The sequence below is a fragment of the Hyla sarda genome, chromosome 9, assembly GCF_029499605.1.
Source record: "Hyla sarda isolate aHylSar1 chromosome 9, aHylSar1.hap1, whole genome shotgun sequence".
Classification (NCBI taxonomy): domain Eukaryota; kingdom Metazoa; phylum Chordata; class Amphibia; order Anura; family Hylidae; genus Hyla; species Hyla sarda.
Genome location: NC_079197.1, coordinates 134,162,653 through 134,177,243, shown reverse-complemented (window position 1 = coordinate 134,177,243; position 14,591 = coordinate 134,162,653). Strand labels below are relative to the sequence as shown.

General features: G+C 43.3%; 2 protein-coding genes across 2 annotated transcripts in view; one reads left to right on the top strand and one right to left on the bottom strand.

The window, feature by feature from the left end:
• LOC130292049 (cytochrome P450 2G1-like) overlaps positions 1–10,685 on the bottom strand; it is a 51,944-nt gene extending 41,259 nt beyond the window's left edge. The window contains exon 1 of the mRNA XM_056541496.1: positions 10,218–10,685. Coding sequence (XP_056397471.1) covers positions 10,218–10,385 — 168 coding nt within the window. The 5' untranslated portion in view covers positions 10,386–10,685. The remainder of the gene's footprint in view (positions 1–10,217) is intronic.
• ALKBH6 (alkB homolog 6) overlaps positions 10,228–14,591 on the top strand; it is a 36,572-nt gene continuing 32,208 nt past the window's right edge. Inside the window, exons 1-2 of the mRNA XM_056541497.1 lie at positions 10,228–10,401; positions 11,833–11,901. Of these exons, the coding sequence (XP_056397472.1) occupies positions 10,378–10,401; positions 11,833–11,901 (93 nt within the window). The 5' untranslated portion in view covers positions 10,228–10,377. The remainder of the gene's footprint in view (positions 10,402–11,832; positions 11,902–14,591) is intronic.

The window sequence follows — 14,591 nt, the reverse complement described above, 5'->3', positions numbered from 1 at the left end:
TGCCAACTGGCTTGTCAGAGTAGCAATATAGTAATGCCCAACTTTTTTATTCTAAGATGATAGTAATAAATATATAGTTGAGACTGCATGTTGTTATTATTGGCATTATAATATAATGTTGGCATTATTAGAGCTAAATCAGCACTTGATCTTTAGAACTTGGACAGCTGGCATATACACAGCTGATAATAAATGAATCAATGAAGGAGATGTAGGAGTAGCACCACGTTAACCTTAAACTGCCAGTCGGCCGCTATTGTAAGGGGTGAAGGTGGTAAATCAGCACACTATATATAAGCCTAAACGTATGAAAGTGATATTCCTTCTGTGATATTGTTACACACCTAAATAACATTAATATTATCACTATGAGATTTACCAGTGTCTTTGGGGACAAGGAGCTTGAATTCTTGCATACAAAAATTATGGTGTAGAGTGAGGAAACCCATAACAAGAAATTCCTTACTCATGCCCTGCCAAAAGAAAAACGGGATGCCATTCAGCCAGTTTGTCAGCCTAGAAGGGGTTAACAGTGACCTAAGTAGGTGACTAAGAAGCTATGAAGAGCAAGTACAAGATTACTTCAGACCATATCATATTCACACCAAATATCACTTCTAGAGGGCACTGGTTAGGGGCGTAGCTATAGAGGTAGCAGTTACACCAGAGCCCTGGTGCCTAAGGAGGCCCCATAACACATCTGCCTCATAAGAGACCAGTATTATATTTTGCATCAGGGCCCAGAAGCTACAAGCTACGTCTCCAGCACTGGTTGACCATGAAACATTACCTGTAACTACAATTTTACCACTGAACCTCACCTCACAGCCAAACTCAAATTTCAAAATCAGAATTTTTCAGGGACCAGTTCAGTTTTGAAGTGAATTTGAGGGTCTTTATGTTGGAAATACCCCATAATGGACCCCATTATGAAAACTTCACCCCTCAGCGTATTCAAAATGACATTCAGAAAGTTTGTTAACCCTTTTTGTGTTTCACAGGAATAGCAGCAAAGTGGAAGCGAAAATTCTAAATCTTCATTTTTTACACTAACATGTTCTTATAGACCCCTATTTTTTATTTTTACAAGGGGTAAAAGGAGAAAAAGCCCCCCAAAATATGTAACCCAATTTCTCTCGAGTAAGGAAATACCTCATATGTGGATGTAAAGTGCTTTGTGGGTGCACTACAAGGCTCAGAAGAGAAGGAGCAACAATGGGATTTTGGAGAGCGAATTTTGCTGAAATGGTTTTTGGGGGGCATGTCACATTTAGGAAGCCCCTATGGTGCCAGAGCAGCAAAAAACACCCCACATGGTACACTATTTGGGAAACTACACCCTTCAAGGAATGTAATAAGGGGTACAGTGAGCCTTAACACCCCACAGGTATTTGACAGATCTTTGTAACAGTGGGCTGAGCAAATGAAAAATTAAATTTTTCATTTTTACGGACCACTGTTTCAAAACTCTGTTAGTCACCTGTGAGGTGTTAAGGGTCACTATACCCCTTGTTACGTTCCGTGAGGGGTATAGTTTCCAAAATGGGGTCACATGTGGGTATTTATTTATTTTGCGTTTATGTCAGAACCGCTGTAACCAGCAGCCACCCCTATGCAAATCACCAGTTTAGGCCTCAAATGTACAAAGTGCGCTCTCACTCCTGAGCCTTGTTGTGCGCCCGCAGAGCATTTTACGCCCACATATGGGGTATTTCCGTACTTGGGAGAAATTGTGTTACAAATTTTGGGGGTCTTTATTTACTTTTAACTCTTATGAAAATGAAAAGAATGGGGCAACACCAGCATGTTAGTGTAAAAAAAATTTTTTTTTATACTAACATGCTGGTGTAGACACCAACTTTACCTCTTCATAAGGGGTAAAGGGAGAAAAAGGCCCCCAAAATTTGTAGCGCAATTTCTCCTGAGTGCGGAGAAACCTGATGTGTGGCCCTAAACTGTTGCCTTTAGAAAGGGAGGAGAAAAAGGGAACAAAAGACCAGCGCACCCTGTGCCGTTACCTCGTGGGGACAAGAGAAAAAATGGGGGTGGGAAGTTGCTCACCTTATTGCGTCGCACTGCGAGCGCGACACCGTTGTGGGCTTGGTATCGAAATAGTGCGATCCGCGGCAGCCTGTATCCTTCTGTTTCTCGAGATGGCCGAGGCGGTTTTGTCAAGATGCGCGTTCTGTGCCCATGGCAGAGGTCACAGAATAGAAAATCAGATACTCATCTGGCGCTCGCAGGATCCGTCCAGGTGGTCAATAAGGTAAAAGACTACAGGTGTGGTAAAGAGTTCAGTCTTTATTTCTTCATAAAGGACAAACAACGCGTTTCGAGGGATCGCCCCTCTTCCTCAGGTCATGGGTACAGAGACAGGTAACATAATGCTTTTTATATGCTCAAAAAGACCGCGAAAATCGGCTGGTTGGGTGACGTCACAGTCAGGTGTGCTTGTCAGGGAGGGGCAATGGGAAAGGCAAAAAAAATAAAAAATAAAAATAAATTTTTTTTTTTCTCTTTTTCTCTTCTTTCCCTCCCCCCTCTCCCCCTCCCCTCCCCTTCCATTCTTTATTAAAAAAAGGCAGTGTTGAAATACTATATTACCTACAAGCCCAACGCGGCTAATAATTTAATCAATAACCTACAAAATTAGCCCAAAGATATAGTCAAAAAATTCCTCTTTATTATATATACAAAAACAGGTAGAAAAAACACCCATAAAATGACCCACCCTTAAAAAACCCCCAACACAAAGCTAAGCAGGATATCACTGGGATATATACAGTAATCGGTAATGCCATATACAGTCTAGCAGTATTAGTTTGGTCAGCACATAAAAACACAATAACTTAAATCAACACAATACCTAATTGTGACATGCTGACGGCTTCCCAGTGATGATCCTGCAACCTCGACACGTGTTTCGGATGATTCCTTTCTCAAGAGGCGCTACATGAGGTGGGAACTACCGGCTATTTATATGGTCGCCCTCAAATGGCGCATGTAGCGGAACCGGACGCCGGCCGACTTCCGGGTGGCGTCACCGACGGATGCGCGTCATAACTTGAAGCACATCCGCCCGTACTGACTGCCCTCCGAAAGACGGCATAGCGCCATGAATCCGCGCATGCGCTCCGAGCTTAACCATTCTCAGGTATCCACTAGGGGAGCCGCATCGCATATCCCAACAAGGGAAAGGTATATAAGATTATAAATTGTTTGCACTGTATTAAGAAATATGTATATAGAATAGAAATAATGATCATATATCAAACATCAAAAGTAGGAATACCATACCATTCGATCCTAAATATGAATCACTTTTTACAATATAATTTTAATACCCTCATTATCTATCAGAGCAAATATAAATCAATTTTTACAATACAATTTGATACCCTCATTGTCTATCAAAGCAAGAATCATGAGGACCTATGAACCATACCACTATCCATATTTATCGTATAATCACTTGATATCTCTCGTAACTATGTATCCTTGTCTTTAGGGAGCCCCCTATATACTAGTATGGAACCTAAACAAGAGTCCCACAGCCTCCACCTAATGTCCCATATCCAATGATATATTCTAACCAATCCCTCCATTTACACTTATCATGAAAACAATATAAACAATGATTGAAAAAGTGAAATAATAGTGTGTGAAAATTTTTCTATATATGTAAAAATATATATATATATATATGAAGTGAATGCACATACATAAATACACACACACACCCATGTGTATACATGTATGCATGCGCATACACCCACATACATACCCATGCATGCACGACCCAACACCATAATACCCAAAAATAGAATGATATATCATACAAATATGCAATTGATAATATTCCCATAAGAGAGCGAAGCTCAATGAAACACCTAGTGATAAACCCCCTATTATGTGTACTTGTGATCATTGTATGTGCTAGTGAACATAATGTGAAGATATAAATAACCTAAACTAATTATAGTGCAAGTGTAATTGTAATTGATTAATTCATTAATTCGTGTAATAATGACGACAACCTCCCCCCCATACCCCATCCCCCCTTCCTTATGGTATCCATATCCATGGTAGCTAACAACCCATACACCACACACACATACCAATCATTACCCCCCATCCCCCCCCCCCCCCGCACCCCCAAATATCTTATACCAAACCCACATACATACACACCTACACCCCATGCTGTGTGATAATACACTGTGACCCACCACCTACACACCCATACCACATTCACAACACAGCCTACACGTTTGCCTATAACCACATAGTGAAAATTCCCAAAACCTGGACACAACTTTACAATATGCATTAGACCCAATTGGTCCTCAGGACAAAAAGATTCCTATCCATTATTGTTATATATCAGTCCCATGTTTTGAGAGTCCAAATCCTTTACTGTCGGATAAGCACGTGGGTCCACATCTTTCAATTGTTATTCTTCCATGTGGGTGAAAAATGATTCTTGCAATGATGCCAATCGACTCACTCCTCCTTAGGTCATATACGTCACTTCATCATAAAGAGCACAGTAGTACCTCAATAAAAGAAACAGTCATTAAAAACAAGTCCCAAATTATAGGAAGGGAGAGAAACTCACATATTCATTTAGCCCTTTAGGGGCCATGGTATCCAATGTCACAATCCATTTAGTCTCCTTGCGTAGGAGGGCCCTTGTGGCATCGCCTCCTCTATTCCCCATATAAATCCTATCAATGCCCTTGACCTTCAGTAATCTCCAATTGGATTGGTGCATGATCTTAAAATGTCTAGCTAGAGGTTTCCCACGTGATCCACCCTCATCTATCCAATCATCGCGTGCGGAATTTTTGATGTCCCTGATGTGCTCCATCACGCGTGCTCTCATTTCCCGTGTGGTCATACCCACATAGATTTTATTGCATGGGCAGAGACACCACACCAGAGACACCACAGTTGATGGTGTGGACAATCTTATATTCCCTCGTCCTGTCAGAATTGGCAAAATTCTGAGTCCTTTCCATAACGGAACAGGCTCCACATCTACCACAAGGGTAGTTGCCCCAGGGCGGTCCCCTTGATCCAAACAAATATTGTCCTGACCTGGGAGGGACATAATGGCTGGTCACCAATAAGTCCCTCAAGTTGGGTGCCCTCCTGGGTGTCATAAGAGGCCTATCCGGTAGTAGGTGTCTTAACTTGGCATCACTGTGTAAGACGTGCCAATGGCGCGTCAAGATCCTCCGCATCCCTGACCATTGTTTGTTAAACTGGGATATGAACCTCGTGTGTCCAACTCCCTCATCCTCCTTCTTCTCCTTCTTGTTCATAAGTGTCTTCCTCGGTATTTGTTTAACTTGTAACCACTCCTGCACTACCTTATCACGTGGGTATCCCCTGCTAGAAAATCGATTAACCATATCATCTGCTTGTCTATCAAACAAGGTATCATTAGAGCATATACGTTTAGCCCGTATGAGTTGCCCCCGGGGTATTCCCCCAATAACATGGGGAGGGTGAAATGAGCTAGCCAATAGATAGGAGTTGACGGAGGTCTCTTTCCTATGAATGTCAGTCGATATTGACCCATCCATTTCAACTATCAGCTTAACATCCAAAAAGTCCATATTGGACCTACTCCACTTACTGGTCAACCTGACATTCATGGAATTGTCCTGTAAATAAACTAAAAATCTTTCCAAGTCATCTGTCGGTCCCTGCCATACAAAAATGATGTCATCACTATAATCAAATTTAGCCGGATTGTTGTGAGGGCAAAATCCTTCCTTACCTGTGTACTGCTCCGCTGACACACGGCCGTCTGCGCATGCGCGGCGGTAGTCCGCGGACAAAGGGACTGCAGCGCCTACAAGGCACCTCCACAGCCCCTCCCATGCCGAACCGAGAACCTGCCAACCGCAGCGGCATACGATGATAACCACCAGAAACCCCAACGATACACGGAGTACCAGCACGCATCCATGACCGGACGGCATGAAGCGAAAGCATCAGACCGAGTGACTCTCAACCACGGCAAAACTCACAATCACCTTCCCCCCTGCTATGGACTTAAATGTCAAAGACATTTTGAGCATTTGCAAACAGTATTTCAACACTGCCTTTTTTTAATAAAGAATGGAAGGGGAGGGGAGGGGGAGAGGGGGGAGGGAAAGAAGAGAAAAAGAGAAAAATTTTTTTTTTTTTTTTTTATTTTATTTTATTTTTGCCTTTCCCATTGCCCCTCCCTGACAAGCACACCTGACTGTGACGTCACCCAACCAGCCGATTTTCGCTGTCTTTTTGAGCATATAAAAAGCATTATGTTACCTGTCCCTGTACCCATGACCTGAGGAAGAGGGGCGATCCCTCGAAACGCGTTGTCTGTCCTTTATGAAGAAATAAAGACTGAACTCTTTACCACACCTGTAGTCTTTTACCTTATTGACCACCTGGACGGATCCTGCGAGCGCCAGATGAGTATCTGATTTTCTATTCTGTGACCTCTGCCATGGGCACAGAACGCGCATCTAAACTGTTGCCTTGAAATACAACAGGGCTCCAAAGTGAGAGAGCGCCATGTGCATTTGAGGCCTAAATTAGGGATTGTCATAGGGGTGTACCCGGATGCAAGCGTTACACTTGACTCCTCCACCAAAAAAACTGTACGTCAGTTTTCCCCAAACAGGGTGCCTCCAGCTGTTGCAAAGCTCCCAACATGCCTGGACAGTCAATGGCTGTCCGGCAATACTGGGAGTTTCTTATTTTGCAACAGCTGTAGACTCCGTTTTGGAAAAACTGACGTACAAGACATTTAAAATCTTTATTGGGGGGGGGGGGGGACGACAGTGTATATGTAGTGTTTTACTCATTATTTAGGGTTAGTGTAGAGTAGTGTGTTTTTAGGGTACATTCACACGGGCGGAGGTTTACAGTGAGTTTCCCGCTGCAGCGGAAAATTTGCTGCATCTCAAACTTGAAACGAGAAACTTGCTATAAACCCCCGCCCATGTGAATGTACAGACCGTGCATGCTGGAAGCTGTAGTTATGCAACAGCTGGAGGCACACTGGTTGGGATTGGGAAACACTGAGTTAGGTAACAGACTACTGCAGTGTTGCCGCACCACTGTCTGTTTCTCAGTGTTTCCCAACCCATGTGCCTCCAGCTGTTGCAAAAATACAACTCCCAGCATGCATGGTCTATCAGTGCATGCTGGGAGCCATAGTTTTGCAACAGCAGGAGGCACACAGGTTGGGAAACACTGAGTTAGGAAACAGACAATCCATGTGCCTCCAGGCAAGGGCAGTGAAACGCGTTGCATCTTGGCTGAATAAAGCTTTTTACCTGAAACATCCCACCTGAATTGTCTCTGTCCTGCTCAGCGCCATAGAATTCCCTATCACCCATGAAGTTCACTGGATTGCACAAGTTTTCATGGGAAGGCTGCAGACGGACAACAAAGCATCCTTCATCTTTCAATACGTGCTAACCACTGTTGTGTATGTCGGTACACAACCGGAGCGGGTAAGAGACCATCTTGACCCCCGCCCCTGTCCGGCATTAGCACGTGTGATCCTCCTCAGGCAGCGCCTTTGCTTTGTGTTTTTAGAGGAGACATAGGGACAGAGTGTGCTTCTTAAGTGTTAGCGCATGCGCCGCTTTCTCGCTGATATAAACAATTGTTTAAGTTCTAGCGTATGTGCAGAAGGCACTGAGGCGCCGGCGAAAATAGAAGTTCTTCACATCTCGCGGCTGTCATGCGTGGCGCAGCATAGCTAGTAAACATCGGAAATACATGTGACGTGTATACATCATGCTCTGAAGCGAGGACTCACTTCAGCACATGATCGGTGAGTAGATAGTATACTCACATGTTTATAATTACAGATAAAACATGATTGGCAACCTGAGTAACAATATTTGTATCGGCAACATTCATTGGTGAGAGTGACTGGGCTCACCATTATGACATCAGGGGGGTGGGTAACAAATACCCCAGCCGCCATGTTTGTAGCAGCCATTGCCATATAGGGGATAAGTTATAGATCGCGGGGGGTCCGAGCAGTATGCTGGAAAGGGGGCGTTCCGTCCCCGCATGACGCGGCGGCCGACACGCCCCCTCCATGTACCCCATAGAGATACATGGAGGGGGCGTGTCTGCCGTGTCTTTCTGCTGGGAACGAAACTTCACTTCCTGCAGACTGCCACGGCCCTGTCCAGGAGATCCCGGGGGCCCCAGCGCTCGGACCCCTGCGATCTATAACTTATCCCCTATCCTTTGGATAGAGGATAAATTATTTTGCGCTGGAATACTCCTTTAATAAGTGGTGACTGTTCTCCTAATACGAGTTACACTTATACTCGATCATCTGGCTATCAGTTTTAACAATTTTTGTTGGGACAATTTTATTTTTAATAGGAAGTAAAAGTTATGTTTTAAGGGCAGAATAAGTAGGTGTTTTATACCCCGGGCTTAGGCCTAGGGGTTTAGTAAATATTGGTCATTTGGCCCCTTACTGCCCTCGGGTAGTTTGTGTTTATAAACCATCTTGTTTGGGCACCCATTTTTGGCCTATTTAACCCCTTAAGGACGCAGGACGTAAATGTACGTCCTGGTGAGGTGGTACTTAACGCACCAGGACGTACATTTACGTCCTGAGCATAACCGCGGGCATCGGAGAGATGCCCGTGTCATGCGCGGCTGATCCCGGCTGCTGATCGCAGCCAGGGACCCGCCGGCAATGGCCGACGCCCGCGATCTCGCGGGCGTCCGCCATTAACCCCTCAGGTGCCGGGATCAATACAGATCCCGGCATCTGCGGCAGTTCGCGATTAAAATGAACGATCGGATCGCCCGCAGCGCTGCTGCGGGGATCCGATCATTCATAACGCCGCACGGAGGTCCCCTCACCTTCCTCCGTGCGGCTCCCGGCGTCTCCTGCTCTGGTCTGTGATCGAGCAGACCAGAGCAGGAGATGACCGATAATACTGATCTGTTCTATGTCCCATACATAGAACAGATCAGTATTAGCAATCATGGTATTGCTATGAATAGTCCCCTATGGGGACTATTCAAGTGTAAAAAAAAATGTAAAAAAATGTAAAAGTAAAAGTTAAAAAAAAGTGAAAAATCCCCTCCCCCAATAAAAAAGTAAAACGTCCGTTTTTTCCTATTTTACCCCCAAAAAGCGTAAAAAACATTTTTTATAGACATATTTGGTATCGCCGCGTGCGTAAATGTCCGAACTATTAAAATAAAATGTTAATGATCCCGTACGGTGAACGGCGTGAACGAAAAAAAATTTAAAAAGTCCAAAATTCCTACTTTTTTAATACATTTTATTAAAAAAAAAAATTATAAAAAATGTATTAAAAGTTTTTTATATGCAAATGTGGTATCAAAAAAAAGTAAAGATCATGGCGCAAAAAATGAGCCCCCATACCGCCGCTTATACGGAAAAATAAAAAAGTTATAGGTCATCAAAATAAAGGGATTATAAACGTACTAATTTGGTTAAAAAGTTTGTGATTTTTTTTAAGCGCAACAATAATATAAAAGTATATAATAATGGGTATCATTTTAATCGTATTGACCCTCAGAATAAAGAACACACATCATTTTTGCCAGAAATTGTACGGCGTGAAAACGAAACCTTCCAAAATTAGCAAAATTGCGTTTTTCGTTTTAATTTCCCCACAAAAATAGTGTTTTTTGGTTGCGCCATACATTTTATGATATAATGAGTGATGTCATTACAAAGGACAACTGGTCGCGCAAAAAACAAGCCCTCATACTAGTCTGTGGATGAAAATATAAAAGAGTTATGATTTTTAGAAGGCAAGGAGGAAAAAATGAAAACGTAAAAATTAAATTGTCTGAGTCCTTAAGGCCAAAATGGGCTGAGTCCTTAAGGGGTTAAAGCTGCACTTTCTGACAATACCTTACCCTGATCTGAGGAAGGGAGGGCTACTCCTGAAACACGTAATCCTGTCATTTTATTATTTTCTTCAATAAATTGTCCTGCTGAGGACTATGGGGGAGATTTATCAAACTGAGTGAGAGAAAAAATAGAGAGATTTTCTCACAGCGACCAATCACAGCTCAGCTAACGAGCTGAGGTAAAGTGAAAGCTGAGCTGTGATTGGTTGCTGTGGGAAAATCGCTCTATTTTTTCTCTCACACAGTTTGATAAATCTGGGCCTGTATCTATTACCTCTTACCTCCGCTCCATCCATCTCCAAGAGTCTGCCGCGCCGAATTCCAAAGGGTCTTTTTCTCTGCTTCCACATATTCCACTCAGGACGACTGCTGTCTTCTCCTGCAACCCTCCAGCCTAGCAGCAACACGCACCATTGGTACCCCGACCCTAACTGGGGTGATATGCGCATTATTTTTCTCTCTAAGGTGAGCTGCCATCTATAAGCCCCGTGGGGTTGCCCCCCACCCAGCTCTCGTTACTTAAGGGTAATACAAGAGGCGCCATCCTTCAGTCTTTCTTTCTTATTCCTACAGATGCTCAGAGATGGCGCTGTCTCTAGGCCTGCGCAAAATTTCAGTGAAGAGCGGTGATGTCGGTGGTCACCCAGCTGTCAATCACGCTTGAGTAGGCCTCGATACAGCCCGGACAGCCATGACTACTTCTACACCCTACATGTCCCATGACTAGAGATGAGCGAACTTACAGTAAATTCGATTTGTCACGAACTTCTCGGCTCGGCAGTTGATGACTTATCCTGCCTAAATTTAGTTCAGCTTTCAGGTGCTTCGATGGGCTGGAAAAGGTGCATACAGTCCTAGGAGACTCTTTCCTAGGAATGTATCCACCTTTTCCAGCCCACAGGAGCACCGGAAAGCTGAACTAATTTATGCAGGAAAAGTCATCAACTGCCGAGCCGAGAAGTTCGTGACGAATCGAATTTACTGTAAGTTCGCTCATCTCTACCCATGACCCCTTGCCTCTCTTTACCGTACAGAGGGGGAGATTTTTTATAATGTATTTTCGTCACTGACAGGACATCAGCATTTGGTCAGAAAGTATATTTTACCCGATATATCGTGTTGCCAAGTTATATAAGGTAAAATCTGGTGACAGGTTCCCTTTTACTGCCAATGGACGGTGCAATGTGTAGGGGTCCCTATACTTTTCTCCATAGTGTAGATATGTGTCTGGAGATTCTTATAAACCAGTGTTACTCAACCAGGGCGACTCCAGCTGTTGCAAAACTACAACTCCCAGCATGCCCGGACAGCCAACGGCTGTCCGGGCATGCTGGGAGTTGTAGTTTTGCAACAGCTGGAGGCATCCTGGTTGGGAAACACTCTTATAAACTAAGACATGTCAGATAAAGGAGTTATTATGGAGGATTTTTCAGTAATGCACTATATTCTGCCTGTCCTAAGCAATGGCTGCCCTGTACTGGCTGATACCAGGGAGCAATAGTTAGCATTTAACTAGGAGATTAAGAAAATAAAGCAAGTTTATAAGGGAGATTTATCAAAACCTGTCCAGAAGAAAAGTTGCCCAGTTGCCCATAGCAACCAATCAGATTGCCCATAGCAACCAATCAGATTGCTTCTTTCATTTTTAACAAGGCCTCTGCAAAATGAAAGTAGCAATCTGATTGGTTGCTATGGGCAACTGGGCAACTTTTCCTGTGCACAGGTTTTGATAAATCTTCCCCCATGGTCTCTTCATGCTCCCAAAATAACAGTACAGTCTGAGATGTATACAAGACACCACACAGGAAAACATAGACTACACTACTAGCCCCGCCCCCTTCCTTTACCTACAATCTCATTGGCTCAACTGGGACCTTCCATTCCTATTCCTGATAGGCTGAATCGGCTGTCACTCAAAGACCTCGTACACCCGGAAGTGAACCCACCAAAAGGATTCTGGGAAAGGTAATGCATTAAGATTGCTAAAAGTCTCCTGGAATCTGTAATACCAATCGCTGCGTTTCTTTTCTTTATCCTCTATTGCAGGCACAGGCAACCTTCGGCACTGCAGATGTTTTGGACTACATATCCCATGATGCTTTGGCAGTATTTTGGCTGTAAGAGCATCATGGGAGATGTAGTTCAAAACATCTGCAGTGCCGAAGGTTGCCTGTGCCTATTCTATTGCATTGCTTTGTAATCTATGGCTCCCTAACTGCTGCAAAACTACAACTCCCAGCATGCCCTGACAGTTTGCTGGTGTCAGGGCATGCTGGGAGTTATAGTTGTACCACAGTTAAAGAGACCTCAGGTTAACCCCTCGAAGACACAGCCAGTTTTTATTTTTGTGTTTTCTACCTCGTGTTCTATGAGCCATAATTCTTATTTTTCCATCCACAGACCCATATGAGGGCTTGTGTCCTGTGCGAACAATTGCGCTTTGTAATGACATCTTTCATTATACAGTAAAATATACAGCAAAACCAAAATAATATTTTTTACCATAAAATGTACAGCGAAAACTAAAAATAATTTTTTTAGGGCGGAAATTTAAATGAAAACCACAATTTTGCACATTTTGGAGGGTTTCGTTTTCACATTGTACACTTTACGGTAAAAATGACATGTGTTTTTTATTCTGTGGGTCAATACGATTAAAATGATACCCATGACTAGATACTTTTTATATTTTTTTTACCTCTTAAAAAAAATCTAAAACTTTTTGTACTAAATCAGTAATCAAAAATCGTCCTATTTTGACCACCTATAACTTTTTCATTTTTCCGTATATAGGGTGGTATGAGGGCTCATTTTTTGCACCGTCATCTGTACTTTTTATTGATACCACATTTTGAAAATATAAAAAAAAATTCTGAATTTATTTGGGGAATAAAATGTGACAAAAAAAGCAGCATTTTTGGACTTTATTTTTAATTTTTTACATTTACGCCGTTCACCGTACGGGATCATTAAAATAATATTTTGATAGTTCGAACATTTACGCACGCAGCAATACCAAGTATGTTTATAAAAAAAATAATTTACGCTTTTTGGGGGTAAAATGGTAAAAACTGACTGGCAGGAGCAGTCGAGCGGCGATAACACTGATCAATGCCAGGCTATTGCATAGCAGTGAACAGTGTAAGAGATCAGTGTATGCAATGTTATAGCTCCCTATGGGTGAAAATAAAGTATTAATAAATGTGATTTAACCCCTTCCCTAATAAAAGTTTGAATCACCCCTCTTTTCCCATTAAAAAAAAAAAAAAAAAAAAAAAAAGTGTAAATAAACATATGTGGTATACGTGCGTAAATCTCCGAACTATAAAAATATATCATTAATTAAACCGCATGGTCAATGGCGTACACGTAAAAAAATTCCAAAATAGCGTATTTTTGGTCACTTTTTAACCATAAATTTTTTTTAGAAAAAGTCAGATCAAAACAAAAATGGTACCGATGAAAACTTCAGATCACAGCGCAAAAAATTAGTCCTCATACCGCCCCTTATACAGAAAATATGGAAGTTATAGGGGTCAGAAGAGGACATTTTTTAACGTATTAATTTTGGTGCGTGTAGTTATAATTTTTTTTTGTAGTAAAATAAAAATCAAACCTATATAAATTGGGTATCCTTGTGACCGTATGGACCTACAGAATAAATATAAGGGGCAATTTTTACTGAAAACTGCACTGCGCAGAAACGGAAGAAGCAAATTCTTTATTTCTTTAGGAAGAAATTATTAATGGTATTAAAAAGTAAAATTGTTGGCGCAAAGAACACTCCCTCATATGGATTTTTAGGTGGAAAATTGAAAGTGTTTTTTAGAAGGTGAGGAGGAAAAAACAAAAGTGCAAAAATGAAAAATCGCCAAAGAGGGAAGGGGTTAAAGGGGTACTCTGCCTCTAGACATCTCATCCCCTATCCAAGAATAGGGGATAAGATGTCTGATTACGGGGGTCCCGCATCTGGGACCCCTGCGGTCTCTGTGCAGCACTCAGCGTTTGTTTAGAACGCTGGGAGCGGGCGTCGTGACGTCATGGCCATGCCCCTCGTAATGTCATGACACGCCCCCTCAATGCAAGTCTATGTCACACCTCCTCCCATTGACTTGCATTAAAGGGGTACTCCGCCCCTAGACATCTTATCCCCTATCCAAAGGATAGGGGATAAGATGTCAGATCGCCGGGGTCCCGCTGCTGGGGACCCTGGGGATCGCCGCTGCGGCACCCCGCCATCATTACTGCACAGAGCGAGTTCGCTCTGTGCGTAATGACGGGCGATACAGGGGCCGGAGCAGCGTGACGTCATGGCTCCGCCCCCATGACATCACGGCCCGTCCCCTTAATGCAAGTCTATGGCAGGGGGCGTGACGACCGCCACGCCCCCTTCCCATAGACTTGTATTGACGGGGGCGGGCCGTGACGTCATGAGGGGCGGAGCCGTGACGTAACGATGCTCCGGCCCCTGTATTGCCCGTCATTACGTGCAGAGCGAACTCGCTCTGTGCTGTAATGATAGCGGGGTGCTGCAGCAGCGATCCCCGGGGTCCCCAGCAGCGATAGGGGATAAGATGTCTAGGGGCGGAGTACCCCTTTAAGGTGGTGTGGCGTGGCCGTGACGACACGCTGCACGCTCCAAGCATTCGAAACGC